The 14,476-nt window shown below is 45.0% G+C and overlaps 1 protein-coding gene across 3 annotated transcripts in view; it reads left to right on the top strand.

Annotated features, from left to right (window-relative positions):
* Nucleotides 1-14,476, top strand: part of NOX4 (NADPH oxidase 4) — a 310,753-nt gene that overhangs the window by 26,597 nt on the left and 269,680 nt on the right. For 2 of the 3 annotated variants that reach the window (XM_068266792.1, XM_068266790.1), the window contains exon 3: nucleotides 7,735-7,845. In XM_068266792.1, coding sequence (XP_068122893.1) covers nucleotides 7,735-7,845 — 111 coding nt within the window. The remainder of the gene's footprint in view (nucleotides 1-7,734; nucleotides 7,846-14,476) is intronic. The other variant, XM_068266791.1, reaches the window with a different exon arrangement.

Here is a 14,476-nt window from a genome sequence, read left to right as displayed (position 1 = left end):
TCCCACGATCCTCTTACTTCACGTGACTTCCTGCCTGCAGCCTGCATTACCCAGCGAGCAGGGCTATGGGAAAATGGCCGCCCGAAGCCCTGCACTGCAGACCTCAAGTCTGCAGAGCAGGGCTTTCGGAAGCCATCTTACCGTAGCCCTGCTCTGCTGCTTCGGGCTGCCGCTGTGAACTGACTCGGCGTCTCTTAGACGCCTGAAGTCAGTTCACGCCAGGGGGTGCTTTTGGGGTGCTTGGACAATTCTAGGGGGTGCTTGAGCACCCCCAAGCACCCCCCTGGCGCCGCCCATGCACAATGCATTTGCCTTTATGAATGATGACTGTGGCTATCAGACTCCCGCAATGAATTGTGGGACTTGTAGTTCCTTAACAGCTGGAGAGCCAAGTTTGCAGATCACTGAAATAGGTCATCCTCAAATGAGGAGTTGTCAGCCGTTTGGTTCGATGTTTTCTTTTTTTTGTGTTTATGTTTAGCCCCGCTGTATAGCTGATACCAAGAATGTGCACAACAGAGAGTTGTCCTTTCCCCGGTCATGTCTGCTTTTCTAACATGAGTAGAGCTGGGAGTATGCTGCCCGGAGTGTGTGACAGGTGATGTGGGGGTATTTCTGCTGTGTCAGCAAACAAGAGAGAGCTTGTTGGACCTCTGCAGCCTTCCCAATTAAGGTTCCAGCACTCGGGGGGGATATCCGGGGGACTATTTTCACGCTGTACGCCGTGGTGTGACACTCTCCCGCCGTTGCCCTGAATGGAATTCCACTGATGTCCATATTGCCGCTGTACAGTATGGAGCTGCAGAACCAGCAATTTGTTGAATATGCCCCAGAGAGGTGTAATCCTAGCTTTGTGACCGCAAATCAATGCGGTATGAACTGGTTAACGGCAATATGGATTTTCTGAAAGTCATTGAGCGGCCCGAGAAAGGAAGGAGACTTCTCCCTGTGTGATCCTGTGGACATTAATTAACACGTTTGTCGAACTGAGGAGAGCGTCTTTGCAAACAATGGAGGGAAATTATATAAACTTATTTGCGGAAGCCTTCATTTAGCAGTGGAGAATACAAATTGTGATCTTGCCTCAGCAGGAAAAGTACTCGCTAGTTCAGCACTGCAGCAGTTGAATGTGTGGAAAACTCCATATCCTTCTCGTTTAAAGCAGACCTGAACTTTTACACAGCACACAATGAAAAGTTTTCAATTCACATATAGTTGCTGAAGAAATTCAGTGCTCTGTGTTCTGTGTTTGTTTAGTCAGATCAATGTGTCTAATTAGTTCTTATCAGCAACTTATTTTTATTATTTATATAGCGCCGACATCTTCCGCAGTGCTGTACAGAGTATATAGTCTTGTCACTAATTGTCCCTCAAAGGAGCTCACAATCTAGTCCCTACCATTGTCATATGTCTATGTATGTATTGTGTAGCACCTAGGTTCTCAACGTGTGGTACGTGTACCCCAGGGGGTACTCCTGATAGTTCCAGGGGGTACCCAGGCTTGATTATATTTAACCAAGAATAACAAATGCAGAGTTTTAGAAAATTATAAATCTTATTTAAACAACACCATATTAGTATTTTAGATAATTAAAAGCAATAGTAAATGCTTGGACTTTGTTTAGAACCAATTATCACGTACTACAATTAAATATATATTTGTCAAGGGGTACCTGTGATAATGTTTACTATGCTAGGGGGTACTTGGTGAGTACAGGGTTTTAAAAGGGGTACATGCCAATAAAATGTTGAGAAACACTGTAGCACATGTATATTTTAGTCTAAGGCCAATTTAGGTTGAAGCCAATTAACTTATCTGTATGTTTTTGGGATGTGGGAGGAAACCGGAATACCTGGAGTAAACCCACGCAGACACAGGTTGACCTTACAAACTCCTTGCAGATGTTGACCTGGCTGGGATTCAAACCGGGGACCCAGCGATGCAAGGCAAGAGCGCTAACCACTATGCCACCGTGCTGCCCACTGTAAAACTGTGAATGGATTGCAGGAGCTCTGTCAAGGCAGCTCTCCATACAGTAAACACTGAGGCCTTAACCCTTTCAGTACTCCCTGCAAAAGTGAAACTAAGTTAAAACTTCAGGGTTCTCTAGGATTTCCATTAATTGTAAAGCAGACATTTTATTTCCATAAAGTTGATCATGCTGTGCCTAATCTTTTAGAGCAGAAAGGAAGTTCTGAGTTACGGTAAGTTCCACTTTAAGGTGTCCTTTAACTACTTTACCACTAAGGGGTTTTTCCCCTTACGGACTAGAGCAATTTTTGAATTTCAGCGCTCCTTCCATTCATTCACCAACAACTTTATTACTTCTTATAACACCAAATGATGTATACATTGTTTTTTTTGCCACAAATTGGGCTTTCTCTGGGTGGTACTTTTTGCTAAGAATGGTTTTATTTTATATGAATTTTAACAGGAATAAAAAGAAGAAACATTTAAAAAATCATTATTTCTCAGTATTCAGCCATCATAATTATAAAATAAAATATGTGACTGTAGATAAAAGTCACACATTTTATTTGCTGAATTGTCCCGGTTATTGCAACGGGCTGGAGGGCTGGTTGGTGAAGCGGGATACAACGGAGTTGGACAGAGCAGGAGCAGGGGCATAACAATAGACCCTGCAAAGGATGCAACTGCAGGGGGGGCCCAGAAGCCATAGGGGCAACAGGGGGGGGGGGGTTATTTTCCCTGTCTTGAGAGACAGGCAACCAAGGGCACTGAGAGGAAAAGCTTTCTGCTCTCTTCACAATTGTTTTAATAACTGCATCTGCTCACCTACTGATAAGGAATCATACAAGGTTTTGTAGACAAAGGTTTTTTTAGACAGTCCCTATTCAGTGTGCAGCAGGCTCTTGTGTACAACGCCCCGCCCCGGCCACTCCACCCACTCCCCAAGTGCTGGGTACTGTAGCAATGGAGAAGTCTGCAGAGCCAGTTCTGCTCCATCAGAGGAGGAAAGAGTAAGTGTAATAAGCTGAGGCTGGGAGCACACTTGTCTGTCAGTTTTATGTATGCGTTTTCTGCACACCATGGGCTCGATTCACTATAGCGTGATAACTGCTATCACAGCAGTTGTCATGTGATCTGCCGCGCGCAAAGGTTTTCACGTGAACAGCATTACTCTGCGTGATAAGCAAAGGTTTGCGCGCACGTGATGTTGCGCAAACCTTCGCTTATCGCACAAAGTAACGCTAGTCTCGTGAAAACCTTTGCGCGCGGCAGATTGCGTGATAACTGCTGTGATATCAGTTATCACGCTATATTGAATCGAGCCCCATTTGTATATGTGTGAAAACATGCACGTTTTATCACAGAAGCTAATGTAATTGACAGAGAAAATGCTCCCAGTGCTTCACTGCTGTCTGTTTCTATCTGCATGGGGTAAACACATTCAAGTGTGCAGTGGCCAATTGAATAGCATTGGTTCTCAGTTTACCTGTGCAGAAAGCCTGGGGGGGGGGGGGGGGGCTGGGGTGTTGGGGGGATGAATTTGGGCAATCACAGTTTTGCAGGGGGGTCCAGTGATTTCTAGTTACGCCCCTGAGTAGGAGGGAATGGGATGAGTGTTCAGAGCAGCGTCCTAGGACCGCGTTTCGCTAGCCAAGGTAGGGCTAGCGCTGTATACACGCTAGATTCTTGTCCGCTCTGACCGCCCGTTTTACAATATTCATTTATAATTGATTTAGTCAGTGATCCTCCATTGTAAAATCTTTCCTCACCCCAGTTTGTATTGTAATTTATCACAGGTGGAAACATCCTTAGTCCTGTCAGGTGACCTGTGAGGAATTTTTGTTCACTGAGAGCTGTAATGCCAGTACAATATATACCTGGCCTCCCAGATTGCCGGGGGAAGGGGTGGGGCATTTGACACATCCAAGTAGCCTAGGCTAAGCATCACTGGGAGGGTGGGGCCATATACCAATATACAGCAATATGTAGGAAAATGACTGTAAAAGTGGGCATCCTGAATAATTTACTTAAAGCTAAACCGAAGCGAAAAAAAACCACAAAAACTACTTTATATTTAAAAAATTACTTTATATACTAAATATACGAAAAAAAAAACTTGTTCTATTGATTTTTTTTTATAACATTGCATCATTCTCTCATAGTTGCAGTTTACAAACCACACTCTGTATTTTAAACTATTAAATAAAGCAAAACAAATGACCCTTTAAACTTTCCTGCAGTAAAACATTATCAAAAGCTGTCTCTCACTGTTTCTTTGATGACAGCTTGAGATAAGGTTTTACTGCAGGAAAGTTCAAAGGGTCATTTTTTTATTTTTTGCTTTGCTTAATAGTGTTAAGGTGCCCATACACCTAACAATTTTGCCGCCGATATACAGCAGATTCGATCACTGTGATCGAATCTGCTGTGAAATCGTTGCGCAAACGCTGACAGAATTATCAATTTCCGTCCAAATTCAATCGTTCCCGTCGATCCGTCCGTGCAGAAGATTTCCCTTGATCGCCGGCGGGTCGGTAGTGTGTCGATAGCGGCGTTCGAATGCCCGACGACCGACGCTAGCGGCAATACATTACCTGCTCCGGCCGGCACGACTCCCCCTCTGTCCCCGCAGCTTCTTTTCAAACCATCTGTTTGCAGTAAAGGCAGCCATACGATCCCTCTCTGATCAGATTCGATCTGTTGGTCGAATCTGATGGCAAATCGAACAGTGTATGGCTACCTTAAATGTTCTATTTCTTTAGGCTGCTGACACACAGGGACGTTACAGGCGCACGTTAGTGCAGCCTGTAACGTCCCCCAACGCACAGCAATGTAACACAAGTGGGCTGTTCACACTGCCCACGTTGCGTTACATGTAACGCTGCACGTTGTAGGGAAAGTGCAGCATGCTACGGTGTTAGAGCGTGCAGTGTTTACTTCCTGGTGCGGCCGCTCTGTGCGGCGATTGGCCGGCGGGACCACGTGATGCCGCATGCGTCCAAGAATACGCATCACGGCATCACGGACGCCAAAGTGAGCTGCACAACGCGGCTCACTCTGACGTCCACATCAGAGAGCACCAGGCCTTGCGTTAGGTGCACGTAGCACCTAACGCAACGTCTTGGTGTTAAAGTAGCCTTAGGGTAGCCATACACTGGTCGATTTGCCATTAGATCAACCAGCTGACAGATCCCTATCTGATCGAATCTGATCAGAGAGGGATCGTATGGCTGCCTTTACTGCAAACAGATTGTGAATCAGTTTCAGCCTGAAACCGATCACAATCTGTTGAGCTGCTCCTGCCGCCTGTCCCCCCCCCATATACATTACCTTAAGCTGGCTCCCGGTCCTCTTCTCCGCGCTGCACCCCACACCGCATCCCAGCGTACACTGTGTCACTCCGTGACCAGGAAGTTCAAATAGAGCGCCCTCTATTTGAACTTCCTGGTCACTGCAGTGACACAGGAAGTTAATGTACGCTGGGATGGAAGCAGGAACAGAGCGGTGCAGCGCGGCGAAGATGCCCGGGAGCCAGCGTCAGGTAATGTATACCTGATCGGATCGGCCGCCGCTAGCGACGCGCTCCCTACCCGCGGGCGATCGACGGTATTTTTCCGCACGGTGCGATCGACGGACCGATCCGATTTCGGGAGGAAATCGGATCGGCGGGTGCGTTTAGTGCGAACGATTGGCAGCAGATTCGATCCTAGTGGTCGAATCTGCTGTCGAAATGGCCGAAAATCGGGCCAGTGTATGGCCAGCTTTAAGGTGGCCATATACTTATAGATTTGCAGCAGATTCGACCATCAGATAGATCTCTGTCAGATGCCTGTCAAGTCGAATCTGACAGGAATCTATCTGATGTGTGCCACACACTAGGAAAAGATTTCCAATAGATTTCAGAATGAAATCTATTGAAAATCGATCTAAATGCATTACTGCACCATTAGATCCAATGCAATCGATCTGTTGCCAGCAGCAGATCGACCCAGATTTTCCATCCTGTCAGATAGATCAAATCTAATCAGTGAGATTTCCAAAGCAGCATTCTTTTAGCAAAGATCAGACATGTCAAACTTCTCCAGTCGATTTATACTCCATTTAAAGTAGCCTAAAAAACAGCTATCTATTCAACCAGCAGCAGACAGGAGAGCACCGTATGGAGAGTATGGCCCCCAGCAGCCCTGCTCATGGTAGCAATCTAGTAACGGATTATTTATTTTCAGTGGTAGGTCAGTGGCTGAGCCTGTTCCGGTTTGTCAGTTTGACAATCTTGCATTCACGGGCATAATTAAACGCCACAGAGGGCAGCCCTAAGGTCCTGTGGAAGTTAAAAATTGTTCTTTAAATTCCCTGTGGCTGTAGAAGTGTGAAACTAATGAGCATGGCTTGTCAGGGGCTGGAATGAATTGTGGAAACAGTTATTTATGTTCTATTCACTGCCGCACTACCATGATTTTTTTAGTATTGGAAAAAAGACATTTCAGAGCTAGCTTAACCTCCTCCATTTCTACAGGTGTACTGAAAAACTTGTAATACTTTTCTGACACTCAGATGGCCTAGCTAACAGTGTAACTGCTGGATGACCTCACTGTTTTCCACTGCACTCCAGTCAATGCAGACTGGTCATGGACACGCCCACCTTTCTGAAAGGTCTGAAGCAGCACACTTGAGATAGTCACAATGATCTCTTCTTTAATAAGGAAACATAGTCTGAAACTGGCAGCAGCACTAGGCTTCCATCTCCCTCCTGCATTTGGACAGTAATTGAAAACACCATCTTTTTGCCACTAGAGGATGGAGAGGATAGGCAGATAAACCAACTTTCCATTATTCTCAATGAGAGTTAGCCTATCTATTTACAAACAGCACCCTCTAGTGGCTGTAAAATAAAAAAAATGCAGTCCTCATGTTTTAAGGCGTTGGTTTTATATGCATGTCCTTCCTTCCCAACATGCCCCCTCCTGGTCACCTTGCTCTGATTGGCCATGACGCTCTGTGTGTCCGCCCTACACAAGCCTCTTCCTGCCCTGCCCTTCTCTGATTGGCCTTGATGCTGTGTTTGTCAGCCCCCCCCCCCAACTAATTGGCCAGGCCGCTGTGTCCGTACAACCTGCATACGCCTTCCCTGCCGTCCCGCTCTGATTGGCTGCGGCACTGATTGGATGGCACTCCTGCCTGTAGCGTGTGCCACCAACTAGTTAACTTTATATTTGACAGTATTGAAAATGGTCTGTAGATAGTTGTTTTATTTGTGTCATTGTGAAGTGCCTTCCTGCAAAAACCTCCTATATTTTTTTTATACACCTAGTAATATATTTGTTTTCAAATAAAAATATCAATATAAAATATTTCAATAAAATGCATTTACCTGGTGCATCCGATCACATGATTACAGCTTCATCCCATCAACAGCCTGATACCTCCATCAACAGCCTGATACCTCCATCAACAGCCTGATACCCCCATCAACAGCCTGATACCTCCATCAACAGCCTGATACCTCCATTGCGTAAACTCTCCCCTCCTCTCCACAACAGTCTGTCCTTAGCATCCCCATGAATAAGTGCAATTCCTGTAGCAGCCACACCTCCATGTTACTGCCATCTAGTGGTTGTTAGAAGTCTTAGGCTTAGGGACCTGTGATTGGGTGCGCCAGGTAAATTAATTTTCTTTTAATAAAAGTGAAGTATATGAAATGTAATGGTAATGCTTACAGTTAGTTTGTAATTCTTACCCTGACGCTTGTTCTGTTTGTCCAGTTAGGATTGTGTATAAGCAGGGCTTCCGCCTGTGTCCTCAACTTCAACTGCAGTTGTGTCCTCCTGCCCATGTGTCGGACGCTGATGGGTGCCTTACGTAGCAGGAAGAAGGTAAGGACAGCTTTATTTTTCAATTAACTACTGTATTTTTCAGAACATAAGACACTCTGGCATATAAGATACACCTAGGTTAAGGCTGCTTACACACCAAGACGTTACAGGTGCACGTTAGTTAGCCGCGTTAGACTGTTTGCACATGCGCAGTGGGGGGCGGAGAGGAGGCGGGGAGAGCCAGCTACAGTAGCCGCGCACATGGCTACTTAATATTCACTGCACTGGCGGGCGCTGATTGGCCGGCGGGACCACGTGATGCGGAGTGTCTCGCTCCGCATCACGTGGACCCGCTGGCCAATCAGCGCCACTCTAGGAGACATTATAGGAATCGAGCCGCCTAACGCGGCTCACTCTACCGTCGGCTCTTGCAGCACCATACGTTGTGTTAGGTGCACGTTATGCGACCTTAACGTAGCACCTAACGCAACGTCTTGGTGTGCAAGTAGCCTTAGAGGGCAAAAATCAGGAAGAAAAAAGAAACTAAACCTTGGTGTGCTTATACTGAACGGGCATCTTATGGACCTTTTTGTAAACATATACAAATAAGAAGTACCCCAGTACGTTTCTTCCAGAGTAACATGAGCCATAAATTACTTTTCTCTTATGTTGCTGTCACTTACAGTAAGTAGTAGAAATTTGACATTACCGACAAATTTTGGACTAAGCACTTTGGCAGCAATAACTTCAACCAGACGTTTCCTGTAGTTGCAGATCACACAGCACAATGGTCAGGAGTAGTTTTTGACCATTCCTATTTACAAAACTTTCAGTTCAACAATATTCCTGGGATGTCTGGTGTAAATTGCTTTCTTGAAGTCATGCTACAACTCAATTGGGTTGAGGTCAGGACTCTGATTGGGCCACTCAAAAATGCATATTTTCTTCTGTTTAAGTCATTCAGTTGTTGATCTACTTCTATGCTTTTGGTCGTTGTCCTGTTGCAACACCCATCTTCTGCTGAGCTTTAGCTGGTGGACAGATCACCTTAAGTTCTCCTGCAAAATGTCTTGATACACTTGGGAATTCATTTTTCCTTCGATGAAAGCAATCCGTCCAGGCCCTGACGCAGAAAAGCAGCCCCAAACCATGTTGCCCCCACCACCATACTTCACAGTTGGGAGGAGGTTTGAAGTTGGTGTTCTGTGCCTTGTTTTCTTCACACCAAGTGTTTTGTGTTCCTAACAACTCTACTTTGGTTTCATCTATCCACAGAATATTTTGCCAGTACTGCAGTGGAACATCCAGGTGCTCTTTTGCAAACTTTAAACGTGCAGCAATTTTTTTTTGGAACAGCAGTGGCTTCCTCTGTGGTATCCTCCCATGAAATCCATTCTTGTTTAGCTTTTTACATATCATAGGTTTGCTAACAGGGATGTTACAACTGCCAGCGACTTTTGTAAGTCTTTAGCTGACACTGTAAGATTCTTCTTCATTGAGCATTCTGCCCTGTGCTCTTGCAGTCATCTTTACAGGACGGCCACCCCTAGGGAGAGTAGCAGCAGTGCTGAACTTTCTTCATTTATAGATAATTTGTCTTACCGTGGACTGATGAACAACAAGGCTTTTGGAGATACTTTTATAACTCTTTCCAGCTTTATGCAAGTCAACAATTTGTAATCTCGTAGGTCTTCTGAGAGCTCTTTTGTGCGAGGCATCATTCACATCAGGCAATGCTTCTTGGGAAAAACAAACCCAAAACTGGTGTGTTTTTATAGGGCAGGGCAGCTGTAACCAACACCTCCAATCTCAACTCATTGATTGGACTCCAGCTGGCTGACACCTCACTCCAATTAGCTTTTGGAGATTTCATTAGTCTAGGGGTTCACATACTTTCTCCACCTGCACTGTGAATATTTACATGGTGTTCAATACAAACATGGAAACATTTAATTATTTGTTTGTGGTATTAGATTAAGCAGACAGGGATTGTCTATTGTTGTGACATAGATGAAGATCAGATCATATTTTATGACCAATTTGTGCAGAAATCCATATAATTCCAAAGGGGTCACATAATTTATGCAATAATAATAATATTGCTACTGTATTTTTTCAAGTATTACCATATATACTCGTATATAAGCCGAACCGCATATAAGCCAAGGTACCCACTTTTCCCTCAGAAACCGGGAAAAAGTGATTGACTCGTGTATAAGCCCCCTCCCCAGTATAGCCCCCTCCACAATAGCCAGATGTGCCCCCAGTACAAGTCAGCCTCCCTCCCCATAGCCAAACGTGCCCCAAGGATGATAGAGCTGTGTCTCATGACGCCACTAGATGGCGTCATAGATATGAGACACAGCGATTGCCACACAGGAAGAATCCCCGATCATTGTACTGCTGACACGTTGCTTGCACGCTTTGCTCCACAGCCAGGGGACACAGGTAGTCTTGAGCAGCGCACTTTGCACACCATGTTGCAGGGGATGGGGGGCACGGACACAGCAGGGAGCCAGCTGGCAAGAGCAGGATCACTAGTGCACCATCCTTATGCTCCTCTGCCAGTAACAAAGCATACTCCACCATCTGTTCTGCCTCACTGACTCGCATATAAGCCGAGGGGGTAACTTTTCAGCACATTTTTTTGGACTGAAACATTAGGCTTATACGCCTTGTCAGGATTTGTCGAGGGACCCCCAAGCTGCAGAAGACGAGGAAGCCTCATTGGGACCCTGAGGCTTCCCCCTACCGAGATTAGTATCCCCCAGAGGGTTTTTTTTTCTTACAGTGTCTCTTTAAAGGTTATTATGCTGTTGTGTATCTTTTAGTGCAGAGAGGAAGTTCTGCGTTCAGTTCTGCTTTAAAGGGACTCTGTAACAAAATTTTCAACATTATTTCTTCTATCCTATAAGTTCCTATACCTGTTCTAATGTGGTCTGGATTACTGCAGCCTTTTCTAGTTGCACTGTCTTTGTAATATATCTAATCTTCTTTTCTTTGTCAAGCTTTGTCGACCCAGAGAGGAATGCACTGCCTCTGCTGTGATAGGGAGAATTTATGCACACCCCCTCCACGCCCCCTGCAGGCTCTGTGTGTGTGCTTTTTTTATCCCTCACAGACAGGTCTCTGCTCTCAATTTCAGCTTGTCTGAAGGGGGAGGGAGCTGCCCATGCTGAGAAACTGTGAGAATCCCTGACTGGAGTGCAGATAATTCACTATGTCATAGAGACGGCAGAGAGAGCAGCCTGCGGCGGGGACAGAGCGGCGTGACCGGTGGGAGCGACGGATTATTGCGGCGATTCGTTGGAATGCGGCGTTTCAGCATACTAGCAGCCTCTGGTCCTTAAGGGGGCAGAGGCTGCTGGTACCGAAGTGGTTAAACACATACATCACTTCTTGGTTAGCAGCCATGTTTTTGGTTTATAAACACTGCCTATTAAAACTGGCGATTAAAAGCCAGGATCGTGGCGGGGATCGGCGGAAACGGCAAAGAGGAATCCATGAGATCACAGTGACTCGATTGGTATGTTTTTTATTGTACAAATCAGACAGTACAGATTCGCTTTAATACATAAATGACAAAGGGTACATTGAAGGAGCTGTCTACACTTGGTGGAGTTCTTCTTTAAATGTCAGCAGCAGCAGCGCGCCAGTTGGTTACAAGCAACCCACGTATTTACATCAGTCTAACGCTCATTCATATTCCCGCAGCCTGACCCGGTGCTCTATACATGTGTTCTGTAATTAAACATGAAGGTGGCAGGTCTGTGTCATCTCAGCTGCAGAATGATGATAACGTCAGGGATGATTTGCATGGAAATGGGCATAATTACACTCATTCTTTCCGATGCCGCCTCCCCTCCATCAGCCGCCCGTGTAAATGTCATCGCGTGGGTCTCCTGCGTTCTGCGCCGGCGAAGTCCTCAGTGAGATATTTCAGGATCATGACATCGGGTCCCCAGAGGACGGTCTAATGTCACTCAGAAGCCTGTCTTCTAGTTTACCTTGATGGGGACATTGCCCCGGCTAATGATACAGCACAGCGGGCAGCCCTGAAATACCGCTGTACCTGTATCATACCGCTATACCTGTATATTGTATCAACTCTAATATTGCTCGGATACCCCCCAATCACACATTCGAGTAAATCCATTCACAGCAGAATCGAAATCCGGATATGCCGTGATCGTGATCCGGATTTGAATCAGAGTTTTAGATTTGATTTTAGCCCTGGTTACATCCGTGATCATGGATTTCACTTTAACGTTAATAGCAAAGCCCCCATACCTGCTACAATCACCAAAATTGCATGGATTATAAAGGTGACCTAATCATTTTTGAGAAAATCGATTTTAAAGTTTCAAATGAAAAAAGTATTTGTGCTTAAAAACCGCCAAAAGCCGCCGAATTTAGCAGTTAATAGCAAAGCCGCCTTACTTGCTTGAAACACCCATTTTTTTTTTCAAAAAGACCTTAGGCCTCTTGCACACTGCAAGTGATTCCGATTCCGATTCCGCTTTTTAATCTGTTTTTACTTCCGATTCCGATTTGCAGTTTGCTCCCTGCACACTGCAAATTGAATCGGATGTAAAAACTGATTAAAAATCTGAATCGGAATCACTTGCAGTGTGCAAGAGGCCTTATAGTTTTTAAAGAGAATCTGTACTCTGTCTGGCTTGTAATTGCCCCCCCGGGTGTAGGGAGCCAAAATTATATATCCATCTTCCCTCAGCTTTCGATATTTCTTTTACCATACTGGAACCTCTCCATTTCCTCACATATTTTTCCACCCCTATAAACTTTAAGGTACTGGGGTCCGATCCATGTACCATATACCATGGCCATATTACTGTAGTCTAGATGCCATTGAGAGGCGTAGATTACACAATAGAGGGCGGAGCGCAGTGCAGTATAAGAGGGACGTGACGCGCTCGTGACGTCAGCCCCTGAGGAGTCCGATTGGAAGAACCGCGTAGGGCGGAGCTACGTCCATGCGCGTCTGACGTCACTGCAATAGAGCGAAGCCGGAATTATCTCACTGGCTGGCGGGGAATCGGGAGCCAGAGGCGGACGGTTTCTGAAGGAGTGCGGGGCGCCGTGCCTAGCCGGATGCCAGGACAGACCCCACTGCCAGGACATATGATGTGCAATATTTCAAGACAAACTATGTGAGTGCGCATTTGTAGTGCGGATGGCTTTTATTTTTATGGCATAATACGCTATGATGGTCTTATTTGTTTTTATGTTCCATACATGGTGGAAACTTTTATCCGAGTATTAAAGCAGTATTGAAGATTTAAAGCGCCAGTGGGGTGATTTATACCATAACATGCTAGATCCACCTGGTTTCTGAGGTGGCAACAATCTGGTGAGCGCAATCTATTATTGGGGAGCGGACTCACAAGAAGTGCACTATTTCACTATCACTTGGGTGTTTTTCATACTGTGACAGAATTACGCTATGTATAGCGATCCTTTGTTTTATAGGCTTCATTGGTGAGCACAGCTCAGCGGAATAAGTGATCTTTAAGAAAATCGATTTTAAAGTTTCAAAGGAAGTTTCAAAGGAAAAAAGTATACATGTAAATGCGGTAAATACATTATCTGTCATTTGTAAATCTATACTACTGTATTTTCCTTTGAAACTTTAAAAATCCATTTTCTCTAAGGTCTTTTTGAAAAATGGTGGGTTTTGGCGGTTTTAATCACGGCTGTGATCATGGCTAAATCCGTGATCACGAGCCGGATTTGGACCATGATCACGAGTGCATTCGGAACTGAATCCATGATCAAGAGCCGATCACGAATTCGGATCACGATGTCGGATAGTGAAAAAATGGCCGCCAATCACGGCTATTCTGTGATCACGAGGTCGTGATGAGCATCACTGATCAACTCTTTACAGTAAAACACTCATTAAAAAAAATCCTGGCCTTGCAGGAAGCATAAATCTATTTTACACTTCTTTATTCAGTAATACACTTCTGTTACATTAAAGTGGACCGAGCTCTTGCAAAGAATAGACTGAAAACTGTTCATTCCACATAGACATGCTGTAGAAATCAGCTGCACTGAGCTGTGTTTGTTTGTTTAGTTACAGCTGAGTGTAACAAGTGTGTAATCAGTAGGCATGACTCACAGCCAACAGCATTAGCTGTACAGGACAGACAGATGCTTTAACCCTTCCTTTTGCTCCCTGAAAGTTCATCCAGTAGATTTCCAGGTCTTTTTTTCTGGATTTCTGTGCATCGTAACACTTATTTTTTTTCCCCTGGTTGTTTTCATACTGTGCCTAATTTTTTAGAGCAGAGAGGAGGTTCTGAGCTCAGAACCACTTTAAGTTATTATTATTTTTTATTGGATTTATATAGCACCAACATATTATACAGCGCTGTACAATAAATAGGGTTACAGACAATGATAACAGGGGTGACCGACAGCACAATACAGGTAATAGACAATAGATAAAACAATACAGGAAAGAAACAGGACAACACTGGAGTGGTAGTAGTAAAAATACAAGTTCACATAATTCTGGGTAGAGTGGACTGTCAAGTATGATACATCAGGGGAGAGGGACCTGCCAAAGGCTTACAATCTAGGGGGAGGAGTGCTGACATGAAAGGAGGGGGTGCATCAAGAAGTTCTTGGTAGAGAGAGTTAGGGCAGCGTCGAGGTGAGGTAGGCC

The sequence above is a fragment of the Hyperolius riggenbachi genome, chromosome 2, assembly GCF_040937935.1.
Source record: "Hyperolius riggenbachi isolate aHypRig1 chromosome 2, aHypRig1.pri, whole genome shotgun sequence".
Lineage (NCBI taxonomy): Eukaryota > Metazoa > Chordata > Amphibia > Anura > Hyperoliidae > Hyperolius > Hyperolius riggenbachi.
Note: the sequence above shows the minus strand (reverse complement) of the source record. Positions and strands in the feature narration are given on the sequence as shown.